This window comes from Schistocerca americana, chromosome 7 (genome assembly GCF_021461395.2).
Source record: "Schistocerca americana isolate TAMUIC-IGC-003095 chromosome 7, iqSchAmer2.1, whole genome shotgun sequence".
NCBI classification, from domain to species: Eukaryota; Metazoa; Arthropoda; class Insecta; order Orthoptera; family Acrididae; genus Schistocerca; species Schistocerca americana.
This window is the reverse complement of record NC_060125.1, coordinates 597,618,662-597,632,081: the sequence shown is the minus strand read 5'-3', so window position 1 is coordinate 597,632,081 and position 13,420 is coordinate 597,618,662. Positions and strand designations below refer to the sequence as shown.

The 13,420-nt window shown below is 40.7% G+C and overlaps 1 protein-coding gene across 1 annotated transcript in view; it reads left to right on the top strand.

Moving 5' to 3' along the window:
* The window catches only part of LOC124621980, a 70,375-nt gene that overhangs the window by 23,153 nt on the left and 33,802 nt on the right, over positions 1-13,420 (top strand). Inside the window, exon 2 of the mRNA XM_047147517.1 lies at positions 7,983-8,215. Within this exon, the coding sequence (XP_047003473.1) occupies positions 7,983-8,215 (233 nt within the window). The remainder of the gene's footprint in view (positions 1-7,982; positions 8,216-13,420) is intronic.

Genomic DNA, 13,420 nt, shown 5'->3' with positions numbered 1-13,420 from the left:
AATTCTTGAGAGTGCCATCTGCTATCTGTACAAATTGTAAATGGTCTTTTGCTCCTTGTGTTTTACTGCTGCCACTTTCAGAATTTGAGAGTATTCCAATCAACTTTGTCAAAAGCCTTCTTTAAGTCCACAAAAGCAAGAAATGTAGTTTCCCTTTCCTTAACCTATCTTCTGAAATAAATTGTAAGTTCAGTATTGCCTAGTGTGTTTCAACATTCTATGGAATCCAAACTGATCTTCCCCAAGGTCGGCTTCTCCCAGTTTTACCATTAATCTGTAAAGAATTCGTGTTAGTATTTAGCAACCATGACTTATTAAACTGATAGTTTGTAATTTTCTCACATGTCAACACGTGCTTTGTTTGGGATTGGAATTATTTTATTCTTCATGAAGTCTGAGGCTATTTTGCCTGTCTCAGACATCTTGCTCACCAGATTTTAGAGGGAATGTTGTCTACTGCCAGGGCCTTATTTTGACTTATATCATAGTCTTCAGGCAGTATCATATCTCCCATTTCATCTTCATCTATGTCCTCTTCCATTTCTCTAAATTGCCCTCAAGTACAGTGCCCTTGTATGGACCCTCTATATACACCTTCCATCTTTCTGTTTTCCCTTCCTTGCTTAGGACTGGTTTTCCATCTGATCTCTTGATATTCATACAGGTGGATCTCTTTTCTCCAAACGTCTCTCTAATTTTCCTGTAGGCAGTATCTATCTTACCCCTAGTGATATATGCTTTTACATCCTAAAATTTGTCCTCCACCCATTCCTGCTTAGCCATTTTGCACCTCCTGTTGATCTCATTTTTGAGATGTTTGTATTCCTTTTCATCTGCTTCATTTACTGCATGTTTATATTTTCTCCTTTCATCAATTAAATTCAGTATTTCTTCAGTTACACAAGGATTTCTACTAGCCCTCGTCTTCTTACCTAGTTGATCCTCTGCTGCCTTCACTATTTCATCTCTCAAAGCTACCCATTTTTCTTCCACTGTATTTCTTTCCCCTGTTCTTGTCAGTCATTTCCTAATATTCTCTCTGAAACTCTCTAAAACCTCTGAATGTTTCAGTTTATCAAAGTCCCATCTACTTGAATTCCCACCTCTTTGCAGTTTCTTCAGTTTTACTCTGCAGTTCATAACCAATAGATTGTGGTCAGAGTCCACATCTGCCCCTGGAAATGTCTTACAATTTAATACCTGGTTCCTAAATCTCTGTGTTACCATTATATAAACTGTCTGAAACCTTCCAGTGTCTCCAGGCCTCTTCCTCGTATTCAACCTTCTTTCATGATTCTTAAACCAAGTATTAGCTATGATTAAGTAATGCTCTGTGCAAAATTCTACCAGGTGGCTTCCTCTTTCATTCCTTACCCCCAGTCCATGCTCACCTTCTACATTTCCTTCTCTTCCTTTTCTTACTATCAAATTCCAGTTCCACATGTCTGTTACATTTTTGTCTCCCTTAACTGTCTGAATAATTTCTTTTATCATATCATACATTTCTTTAACCTCTTCATCATTTGAACTGGGCTTCGTGTCTACCTTGGGTACAATAATGTGTTCACTATGCTGTTCGTAGTATCTTATCTGCGTTCCTATTTTTTTTATTCATTTTTAAGTCTACACCTGCATTACCCTTATTTGTTTTTGTATTTATAACCCTGTATTCATCTAACCAGAAGTCTTGCTCCTCCTGCCACCAAAATTCACAAATTCTTCCTATATCTAACTTTAACCTATCCATTTCCCTTCTTAAATTTTCTAACCTACCTGCTCGATTAAGGAATCTGACATTCCATGCTCCAGTCCTTAGAATGCCAGTTTTGTTTCTCGTGATAACTAAGTCGTCCTGAGTAGTCCCTGCCCAGAGATCTGAATGGGGACTATATTATCTCTGGAATATTTGGTGATAGGTAATGCCAATTGTAAACTAGCCATGAACAGGAATGTGCTGCTCACCATAACTGACCAAACAACAATCTGTTGAGGAAGAGTGGGGCGACCCAAGTGATAACAGGTTTCAAGATTCATGAGAGATGTAGTGGCCCTCAATATTGACCTGGAGATGGAATTACTGTAGCTGAATGTGCAGTGTAATATAGATCTTACTGCACTGAGCTCCTGTAAATGCACTGTGGTAACACTATGGACTCCATGTCTGTGACTAGGATTGGCTGTTCGGGTAGCTGCTGTGTGCCCTTGTTTATGACAAGGCATGCACGATGCCTACTGGTGCGGGCAGCATATTCATTTGTCAGGAGGGAGCACCATCCGTCAGCAAACAGCAGCGCAAACCCAATGAGCATGACGAGGGTGTCAGTGATCAACACCTTTGCTGTGGAAATGCATGCACCAACATGACTTCCAAGATGTTCTCAAATAGTTGCGTCACAGCCCGGGGCACCTGAACTGCCTGTGTAATAGTCAGAATCACCTCTACTGTAGGATATTCTTAACACAAAGCCTTGCGACATACTTCTCTGCCCAGATCACAATGGATGGCAATGTCACGTATCAAAGAGTTAGCATAGGACTGAGTACAATGAGCACAAACAAATATGCACTTCCTAGTTAAGTTAAACCACGAAGGTAGAGCAATCATTATGGGAAGCACTGAGTGAGTTTGTTTAAGATAATACGCACTGAGCAACTCGCACAGTTCAACAATAAAAAAAGCCTCTAGATCCTTCAATGGAGCAAGTTTTGGGAACAAATCGAAATGTTTTGGACTCAGTCCAAGACAAGTCCTCTACCAGAAACAATGTGAAATGTTGCTGCACACATTGCACGTATCAATCTCAATCTTTATTCGCTTGGAGGAGTGGTTGGACATGTAGAGGATGATGTCTGATGGACATCAGCACTGCGAGAACTGATAACTGACTGACAGAGCAAATCTGACTGCTGCTGTTGCCGCCCAAACTGCTGCTGTTGTCACCCAAAGTCCTGTTGCTGTCACTCAAACTGCTGTTCGTGCTGATGTTGCTGTTGCAGCAGATGCTGCTGTTCTTGTAATTACTGAATCAACATTGAATCCATTATAATTGTGGAACAAATGCGGAAACAAAACCACCTCATCATCAAAATACTGTAGTATCTACAGTTCTTTATTGAGAACCACAACACACAAATACACTATGTGATCGAAAGTATCCAGACAACCCCAAAAACATTTTTTTCATATGAGGTTTATTGTCCTGCCACCTACTGCCAGGTACTCCATATCAGTGACCTCAGTAGTCCTTAGAAATTGTGAGAGAGCAGAATGGGGTGCTCCGCGGAACTGACGGACTTCCAATGTGGTCAGGTGATTGGGTGTCACTTGTGTCATACATCTGTATGTGAGATTTCCACACTCCTAAACATCTCTAGGTCCACTGTTTCTGATGTGATAGTAAAGTGTTAATGTGAAGGGACACGTACAGCACAAAAGTGTACAGGCCGACCTCGTTTGTTGACTGTCAGAGACCGCCGACAGTTGAAGAGGGCCGTAATGTGTAACCGGCAGATATCTATCCAGACCATCACACAGGAATTCCAAACTACATCAGGATCCACTGCAATCAATATGACAGTTAGGTGGGAGGTTAGAAAACTTGGATTTCATGGTTGAGCAGCTGCTCTTAAGCCACACATCATGCTGGTAAATGCCAAACGACACTTTGCTTGGTGTAAGAAACATAAACATTGGACGATTGAACAGTGGAAAAACATTGTGTGGAGTGACGAATCACGGTGCACAATGTGGCGATCCGATGGCAGGGTGTGGGTATGGCGAATGCCCGGTGAACATCATCTGCCAGCAGGTGTAGTACCAACAGTAAAATTTGGAGGCGGTGGTGTTATGTTGTGGTCATGGTTTTCATGGAGGAGGCTTGCTCCCCTTGTTGTTTTGCATGGCACTATCACAGCACAGACCTACATTGATGTTTTAAGCACCTTCTTGTTTCCAACTGTTGAAGATCAATTTGGGGATGGCGACAGCATCTTTCAACATGATCAGCACCTGTCCATAATGCACTTCCTGTGATGGCGTGGTTACACGACAATAACATCCCTGTAATGCACTGGTCTGTACAGAGTCCCGACCTGAATCCTATAGAACACCTTTGGGATGTTTTGAAACAGCGACTTTGTGCCAGGCCTCATCAGCTGACATCGATACCTCTCCTCAGTGTGGCACTCCGTGAAGAATGGGCTGCCATTCCGCAAAAAACCTTCTAGCACCTGATTGAATATATGCCTGCGAGAGTGGAAGCTGTCATCGAGGCTAAGGGTGGGCCAACACCATATTGAATTCCAGCATTACCGATGGGGGGCACCACAAACTTGTAAGTTATTTTCAGTCGGGTGTCCGGATACTTTTGATCACGTAGTGTATATACAATGATCTTGTCTTGCATATCAGTGTGTTGTTGTATGCTACATGATATTACCATCACTTGATGCTATTTTGCTATCAACCTGTTGCAGTCAGTTGCTTGACTTACAAATTTAATATGTATACTGAGTTTTAATACAGCGGGGATGGATATGAAATGTAGTGCAGTATCTTGAGATGGTGTTTTATTCAGAACAGTCATGCATGTTCATGTGTAGAACAATTATAACAGATCACAGAGAAACTGTTGCATAACTAGTTAACATACAAGCACATACCATCAGGTTTATTCGTTAACCAAGTGAGAATTAAAACACAGCTATTAATGTTCGCAGAACTTCACACTGTGGCAAGGAGGAACCATTCACAGCATTCCTGGCAGTGAGTGTGTGACCCTGTTGACAGCTCTTCAATCCACTGTCCACCTGAAGCCTTTGTGTGTCGTTCTTTATTTGCATTAGGAGTGTCATCCAAGAACTACACTGTAAAGAGTATGTACTGCTTGGAACACGTGTGGCATGGTTGTTGAGCAGATTATCATTCTGATGGAGGTTATTGAATTTCGGGTGTAAGCTGGGGCTGGTTGCGTTGAGCAGCATTTGGTTGTGATGGTTCTTGCAAATGGAGTAACCCTATCAATTGAGACAGAGTTGGGCTTGGTACTGATGGGAATGTCTAGGTTTTACGCCATCTTTGTGCAACATTACATATGCATAGGATTGCAGCTCTTGATGCACAAAGGTTTGTGGACTTCCATGGCTGGTTTTGTGACATTCATTGTCTTTAAGTGAGTAGTGAAATGTAATTCATTTAAGGTATTGATTTTGGCTGCACATGGGTCAACAAATTCGTCAAGTAGCCATAAAACTCCATATACTAACTCCGCCAGTGAAGAGTCCAGGTTAGGCTTGCATATGTTATGTAAGCCAAATAAGACTGACAGTAAAGCAGATGTCCATTTTGACTCGTGGCACATTAGTGTGGCTTTTAACGACCGATAGCAGTGTTCAACCCTACCAATATCTGCAGGGTGGTAGCTTGTTATTTTTGTAGAAAGAGCTGATTGGTTCTGGTAGCCATCTCTAAGTAGGAGTTTGACGCTCACACATAGGCCACCGCAGCATATTGCCTGAAGCTGCTGCTTGTAGCTGGAAAGTTGCATATCCAGATGTCATTTGCTGACAGTCGCTTATGTCACTTATGTAGGACATGGCCTTACGGAAACACCGCCTAGCATACCAATGACAAAGTAGTTCACTGATCTGTTTACTCAGTGCATTGACCTTGTTTGTGAAGCTGTTGTAATCTTCATGAGTCAATATTGGTGTGCTGTGACCTGTCGTCAGGTTTCCAGTGCAGGAGGTCGGCACAATTGCATGCTGAATCCTGTCTGTCAAGTAAGTTACAATGTGTAGCAACATTTCCATTTGGTAAGCTATAATGGCTTCTACCTGTGATGTGAGGTGGTAACTCCATAATGTGCATAACAATGTATCTGGCACCATGCATGCGTCAACTTTGCTTCATAAATGGACTAGTTACTGGAATGGTTTTCTCTGTCCAGTGGCCTCCTGCTTCAGTACCTGTCTCACTCATTCTTCTTGCGAAGCAGACACTCTACAAATTAACTCAACCTTGAGTTTTGCATGTGCTTCTGTATCTGGAGGCAAGGTTATCATGCCTTACACCTCTTCTGCTTAACGATGCTGTGATTGGCTTACTGTCAGCACGAATTTGGTGGAGTCCATGGTCACTCCAGCGTGGAGAAAACTTGCCTCTGCCTGCACGATCCATAACTCTGGGTTTTGTGGCCAAAACGGAGTTATTGCTCCTGATAAACCTTTCGGGGTATAAGGTCGTGGTCCATAAAACTCTTCTGTTCATAACGTTTCATCCAGAACTGCTCTGGACTTCTTCAGAGGTGTTGCTCCTCCATTGAGTCTTGCCATCTGACAGTTGTATTCACACTTCTCTTCGTTGTTCAGCATGTATGTGGTATGTTATATATGCCACATGCCGACAGAGGAAGACATTTATCCTTCACAGATTAGAGTGCTTGACATATTTTCTTTGTTGGTCTAAAAACCGTTCTAATGTGATGTTTCTGTAAAATCTTTACAATCTGATCTTTTACCTTGTTTATTAAAAGGAATAAAAACTGTAATCTCCCATCATTGTTTTTCATGGTTGTCCTTTGGCCTTTCATTGTTTGGTCTTAGAATTCTGTTTATGTCTTTCCTTGAAAGCATGCTTTAGATGTTTTAATTTGGCATGCAGGTATTCCGGTGTGCAAATCCTTCTGGCTCTATCGGCAAGGATTGTAATGACACCTCTCTTTTGTTGTGGATGGTGATTCAGAGTTCTTTGTACTGTCATCAACATGAGGGTAGCCACACTGCTAGTCTGGATATTACTGGTGCGCCTTCTGTCTGGAAGTTCCCTGTTTGTTGAAAATTTGGTGTGATGCTTCTGTATTGCTGACTTTATTTCCTGTAGTTGTATCACATTAGGATCATCACTGTCACAGTCTGTTGATAGACTTATGAAAAATGAAATGAAATGTCGTGTGACGAGGGCCTCCCGTCGGGTAGACCGTTCGCCTGGTGCAAGTCTTTCGATTTGATGCCACTTCGGCGTCTTGCGCGTCGATGGGGATGAAATAATGATGATGATGATTAGGACAACACAACACCCAGTCCCTGAGCGGAGAAAATCTCCGACCCAGCCGGGAATCGAACCCGGGCCCTTTGGATTGACAGTCTGTCGCGCTGAACTTAATACGTATGCTGAGTTGTAATACAGTGAGGACACACACATTAAATGTAATGCGGTATCTTGAGACAGTGTTTTATTCAGAACAGTCGTGCATGTTCATGTGTAGAACAATTGGAACAGTTCACAGAGAAGCTGTTGTGTAACTAATTTAACATACAAACGCATAGCATCAAGTTTGTGTGGTAACCAAAAGAGAATTAAAACACAGAAATAAATAGTCACAGAACTTCACACTGTGGCAAGGAGAAACTGATCACTCAAGTGAATCAGCTTTCCACCTGACACCACTGTGGTGTGCTGCATTCCCTACAAACCTTTCTGTTCATTAAATGGCCTGTCACACTCATATTAACTGGAGCGAAGTCTGTATTTAATATTACTTTAATTTTCCTATCATTGGTTGACAGTTTCTTAGGTTTATGAGTTATCTACACAGCCATAATACTCTTTTAACTGCTTCTTAAAGATGCTGACAGAAGAGATTTTAAAGTAAAACAAATCTGGAACTAAATGAGTATAAAATATATAAGTACAATGAACTTTTGTATTTGATCTTCATGCAACTGTATATTTGCTGAAAATATGTGTATTACAATAAATCAATCGACAAATTTGAAGATTGCAAGTCTATAGTTTGTGGAATGCGTAAATAACTAAACTACTAACATTTTAGTGAGCTGGAGGATACAGTCAACAACTGGGCAATATGTAGTCCTTCTGTACCCTTTCCTCAAGTCACACCTTGTCATTTTGATACACAATAGAGCTAATGCAACAAGTGCATGTGTTGAAGAGTATGTTCGCATTTGTATGTTATTTGCAGTGCTGCTGCAGCTGCTGCCAACCTTCTTGTCCCACAACTGGAATTTGCCGCCTACTTTTTACGGTTGCTGCAGCTAGCTGCAGTCTGTCATCTCCACTGGTCACTGTATGCAAGGACTCCTGTGCTTGTGCAGAATGTTGTCAATCCAGTCCTTTGCCTATATATTCTTTACTGCACTACAGTTGCACTCATGGGTATGGTTGACATATCTGACACATGGACACAATGCATGCGTAAGTATTTTTACAGATTTCTCTGTACATGAGCTTGACAAATATGCTTTTAATTAAGTTAAATTTACCATAAATTGCTGGAGACCTTTGAGTCGTCATGGCAACAGGAGACATTGTGTACTCTGTACTGTTTTAGAAAATAATACTGTATCTGCATAAGAAATTAAATGCCACAAGAAATGTTTGCTCCCATCTAAAGATAGATTTAAATTAGAAAAAAAGCTATCAGTAAATAAATAGTTCCATTAAAGAAATCATGCTTGTTGCACTACTTTCTTTCTATTAAAGAAATTGTGTTTGTTGCACTATTTCTCTCATTTATATATATGTAAATGGTGAGAAGATCAATCATGGACCAAACTGCTAATGCAAAAAGAATATCCCATTTAGTTCTTCAAGAGGAATGTTTAGAGGGTAGAGTGATAGGTTTGGAAAATTTTAATGAAGAAAGGGGAATTGTTATTAAACTGCCATCTCATAGAAAACATTAATTTAATAACATTTTTGCTGAAATTTTCAAGTGGATATGATGTGCATTTGGTAGTTGGCAGACATCTGCAGTGTGATGTATAGATTCAAATATTAAAAAAGTGAATTGTCCATTGTTATTAAACATAGAAAACCATCTAGTTAATACTGTAGATGTCTCAATTGAATGAGCACATTGCATTCATCATGAAAAGTGAACAGGAGAGAATCCTGTGTTGGGTACCTAACTAGCAGACTTTTGACCAGGAAGAGATGCAGAGAAACATTTACGTGCAGAATTTAGCAATTTTTAGGTCCATTCATTGAGACTTCATTCATGCAACAGTGGCAGCAGTTAAAGTTTGGACCTACCATTGTATTTTTTGGATGAAACAGAAACCAAAATTGTGAACAAAGTCTTGTGAGATTTCATCAAAGCAATTGGAAACTATTTCGTCAGTGATGGACATTGTATTTTTGAATTCCCAGTGTGTAATGCTGTTAGCTTACTCAGTGATAGACAAGACTATAATTTGATCCTGCTGTGCTTCATTATTCAAATGTTTGAAACAGAAGTTAACTGAAAACCTCCGAGATTGGCACACTAGAAAAATGCTCATGTCAGCATAAGTTGGAATTTGAATTGGTTTTTCACATATCTTGTTCTTCTGGTTTGGCCTGAAGTGATTTATTCATATTCCCTGTTTTGGAAAATGTATGAATTAGTGGAAATAAATTTTCATAAAATAAGAAAATGAATGTGTTCTTAACATAGTATTTAGTGTGACAGACCCCACTTTCACAGTTGATCCAGTAACCAGGTAATGTATTGAGAATAATAGAAGAATTCTAAACTGTTGTTTTGGGCAATATTTAGTGGGGTACTTTCCTGTCCTCTTTGTATGGCCTGTTGGAAAATGTCAAGTGTGTTATCTGTCTCAGGCTGCACTGTGATGAGTGCTTGTGCAGTACAGTATTATTTCTGTGTTCTCATGGATGAGTACACAATCAAAGGATGGACCAGGGTGAAATTATCAGCCAGCAAACACTCTGTGCATCTCATTTAGTGTCAGATAACGCACTAAGATCACTCTCTCACTGAAAAAAAGTTGCCACCAACAGTCTCATTTTTTTCACACCTTGAAACACTGCATGGAGATTTGAAATTTAATCTAGAATCTTGGTGTGATGTTTGATGATTAGGAGCTTTGAGGTTTGATGATTAGGAGCTTTCTGCTACCAGTTCTCCTTTTGCTACTGCAAATGTTGGTGACAGAAAGTTTCTTCCACTACCAGGATTCAAATTAGCTACCTCTGTGTTGAGTTCCATCTTGGTAGTGTATATTTGTGTCCTCAACTATGGATTCAGGTACTTCTTCAATGAGGTGAAAAGTAAAGCGATTTTATATTGGCTTTTTACGAGGCTTGTTAATACACTCTTGTAAACTCTTTGTCACTCGGCCCACATTTCATAAGGGCTCTCACTTCTGAGAGAAATAAGTCATTGCTGTATGTGGCGGTAGTGAAATTGTACCTCACCTGTTTTAGTCACCACAGATTTGCAAGCAGTAACAGTCACTGTCATTCATTTGCACATCAGGTTCCATAAATATGTCATGATGGAGAGCCTTTAGGTATGTGGAACAAATCTTGTTATATGTCAGCTGGCAGAAGCATCATTACTGGCTTACAACTGTAAAGTAGACAATGAGCCAGTTACAACTAGTGGTAATGTAGTCACATAGATACATGGTCCAATCACATTGTACATTAATGTGACCACTGCCTATGTTCAGCATCAGTGTACAGCAACCACTCACAGCTGGCAGGTGGCAGCACTATGAGTGGAGGGTGTATAAAGCGTGCCAGGAGGACACTGGAAACAGTGCAGTTGTTGTTGTATTGCAGAAATGGAGCAATTTATCTGACATCCAAAAGGGCATGATCATTGGCTTTTGGCCCAAGGGTGGAAGCATTTCGGAAACAGCTATGTTTGTATACTGTTCACATGCCACCGTGATTAAAGTATACCTTGCATGGCAAAATGGCACTATCCAAAACTAGTGCCAAGGCAACTGTGGTGCAGCATGTGCCATAGATATGAGAGGTGACAGTTAAGAAGATGTGTATAGGTGAATAGATATGCAGCTGTTGAGCAACTGACTGCCCAGATGAACCAAGGCTTTACCAACAGTGTCTCTTCAACAACCGTTTAGTGAACATTGCTGCGTATAGGCCTCCACAACAGTTACCTGGTTCATGCACCCATGTTGACTGCTGTTCATCAGTGATGGAAGGCTGGAATTTGTATGCCAGTACTGCAACTGGGTGTCCACCAAGTGGCAACAGGTGGCCTATTCAGATGAATCCCTTTCTGTGCTCCATCTGACAATGGATGTCTGAAGGCAAAAGTTGTGCAGCAATCATTGGAAGGGCTCAGGATGGAGGGGAGGAGGGAGTGTTATGGTCTGGGGAATGTTTTGTGGCATTCCCTGGGCGATTTCATTATTCTGGTGGGCACAGTGGATCAATATAAGTTTGCACCTATCCTTGGGGTCTATGTCCACCCCTACATGCAGTTTTTTTCCCTTGGCATGATGGCATCTACCAGCAGAACAGTGCAATGTGTCTCACTGTTTACAATGTATGTGTGTGGTTTGAAGAGCGCCAGGATGAATTTACTGTACTTGCTGGACCACCAAACTCCCCAGATTTAAACACAGTTGACAAACTGTGGGACCACCTTGAGTGCCACGGATCCTCAGCTGAGAAATCTAGCATAGCCGGCCACTGCACTGGGGTTGGCTCCACATCCATATTGGTATCTTTCAGGACAGAAAAGGTGGTTATTCTGGCTTTTGACAGGTGGTCACATTAATGTGAGACTGGATGGCACAGTTATGGCATACTTTTAGATTACTTTTATAGATGTATATTGACAGAATCGTAACAGATTTAGAAGAAAAAAATTGTCCTTACACTATTCAGTGATGTTTGTGTATAATAATTCAAATTATGTTTTTATATAAATGCTCCACATAAAATTATCAGCTCTATGTGCACTGGGGCATTTGTTGTTGTTGTTGTTGTTGTGGTCTTCAGTCCTGAGACTGGTTTGATGCAGCTCTCCATGCTACTCTATCCTGTGCAAGCTTCTTCATCTCCCAGTAACTACTGCAACCTAAACCCTTCTGAATCTGCTTAGTGTATTCATCTCTTGGTCTCCCTCTACGATTTTTACCTTCCACGCTGACCTCCAGTACTAAATTGGTGATCCCTCGATGTCTCAGAACATGTCCTACTAACTGATCCCTTCTTCTAGTCAAGTTGTGCCACAAGCTCCTCTTCTCCCCAATTCTATTCAATACCTCCTCATTAGTTATGTGATCTACCCATCTAATCTTCGGCATTCTTCTGTAGCACCACATTTCAAAAGCTTCTATTCTCTTCTTGTCCAAACTATTTATCGTCCATGTTTCACTTCCATACATGGCTACACTCCATACAAATACTTTCATAAACGACTTCCTGACACGTAAATCTATTCTTGATGTTAACAAATTTCTTTTCTTCAGAAATGCATTCCTTGCCGTTGCCAGTCCACATTTTATGTCCTCTCTACTTCGACCATCATCATTTATTTTGCTCTCCGAATAGCAAAACTCCTTTACTGCTTTAAGTGTCTCATTTCCTAATCTAATTCCCTCAGCATCACCTGACTTAATTCGACTACATTCCATTATCCTCGTTTTGCTTTTGTTGATGTTCATCTTATATCCTCCCTTCAAGACACTATCCATTCCGTTCAACTGCTCTTCCAAGTCCTTTGCTGTCTCTGACAGAATTACAATGTCATCGGCAAACCTCAAAGTTTTTATTTCTTCTCCATGGATTTTAATACCTACTCCAAATTTTTCTTTTGTTTCCTTCACTGCTTGCTCAATATACAGATTGAATAACATCGGGGAGAGGCTACAACCCTGTCTCACTCCTTTCCCAACCACTGCTTCCCTTTCATACCCCTCGACTCTAATAAATGCCATGTGGTTTTTGTACAAATTGTAAATAGCCTTTTGCTGTATTTTACCACTGCACCTTCAGAATTTGAAAGAGAGTATTCCAGTCAACATTGTCGAAAGCTTTCTCTAAGTCTACAAATGCTAGAAACGTAGGTTTGGCTTTCCTTAATCTAGCTTCTAAGATAAGTCGTAGGGTCAGAATTGTCTCACGTGTTCCAATATTTCTACGGAATCCAAACTGATCTTCCCCCAGGTCGGCTTCTACTAGTTTTTCCATTCATCTGTGAAGAATTCGCGTTAGTATTTTGTAACCGTGACTTATTAAACTGATAGTTCGGTAATTTTCACATCTGTCAACACCTGCTTTCTTTGGGATTGGAATTATTATATTCTTCTTGAAGTCTGAGGGTATTTCACCTGCCCCATATATCTTGCTCACCAGATGGTAGAGTTTTGTCAGGACTGGGGTATTTAAGAACTGTTTAATGTGGGCATCAGTGTTGACCCTAGTCTATATATTATGATAAACCATAGAGAGAATGACTCATTGACATTTGATGGCAACCTGTTAGACTTTCCACAAGAATATAAAACTCCTCTCTGAACTCTAGATAGGGATATTCTGTATGGAAATTATTTTTACTTCTTCTATCGTGATCGTGGCCAATGGCCTTGCCGCAGTGGTAACACTGGTTCCCGTCAGGTTAATCACTGTTGG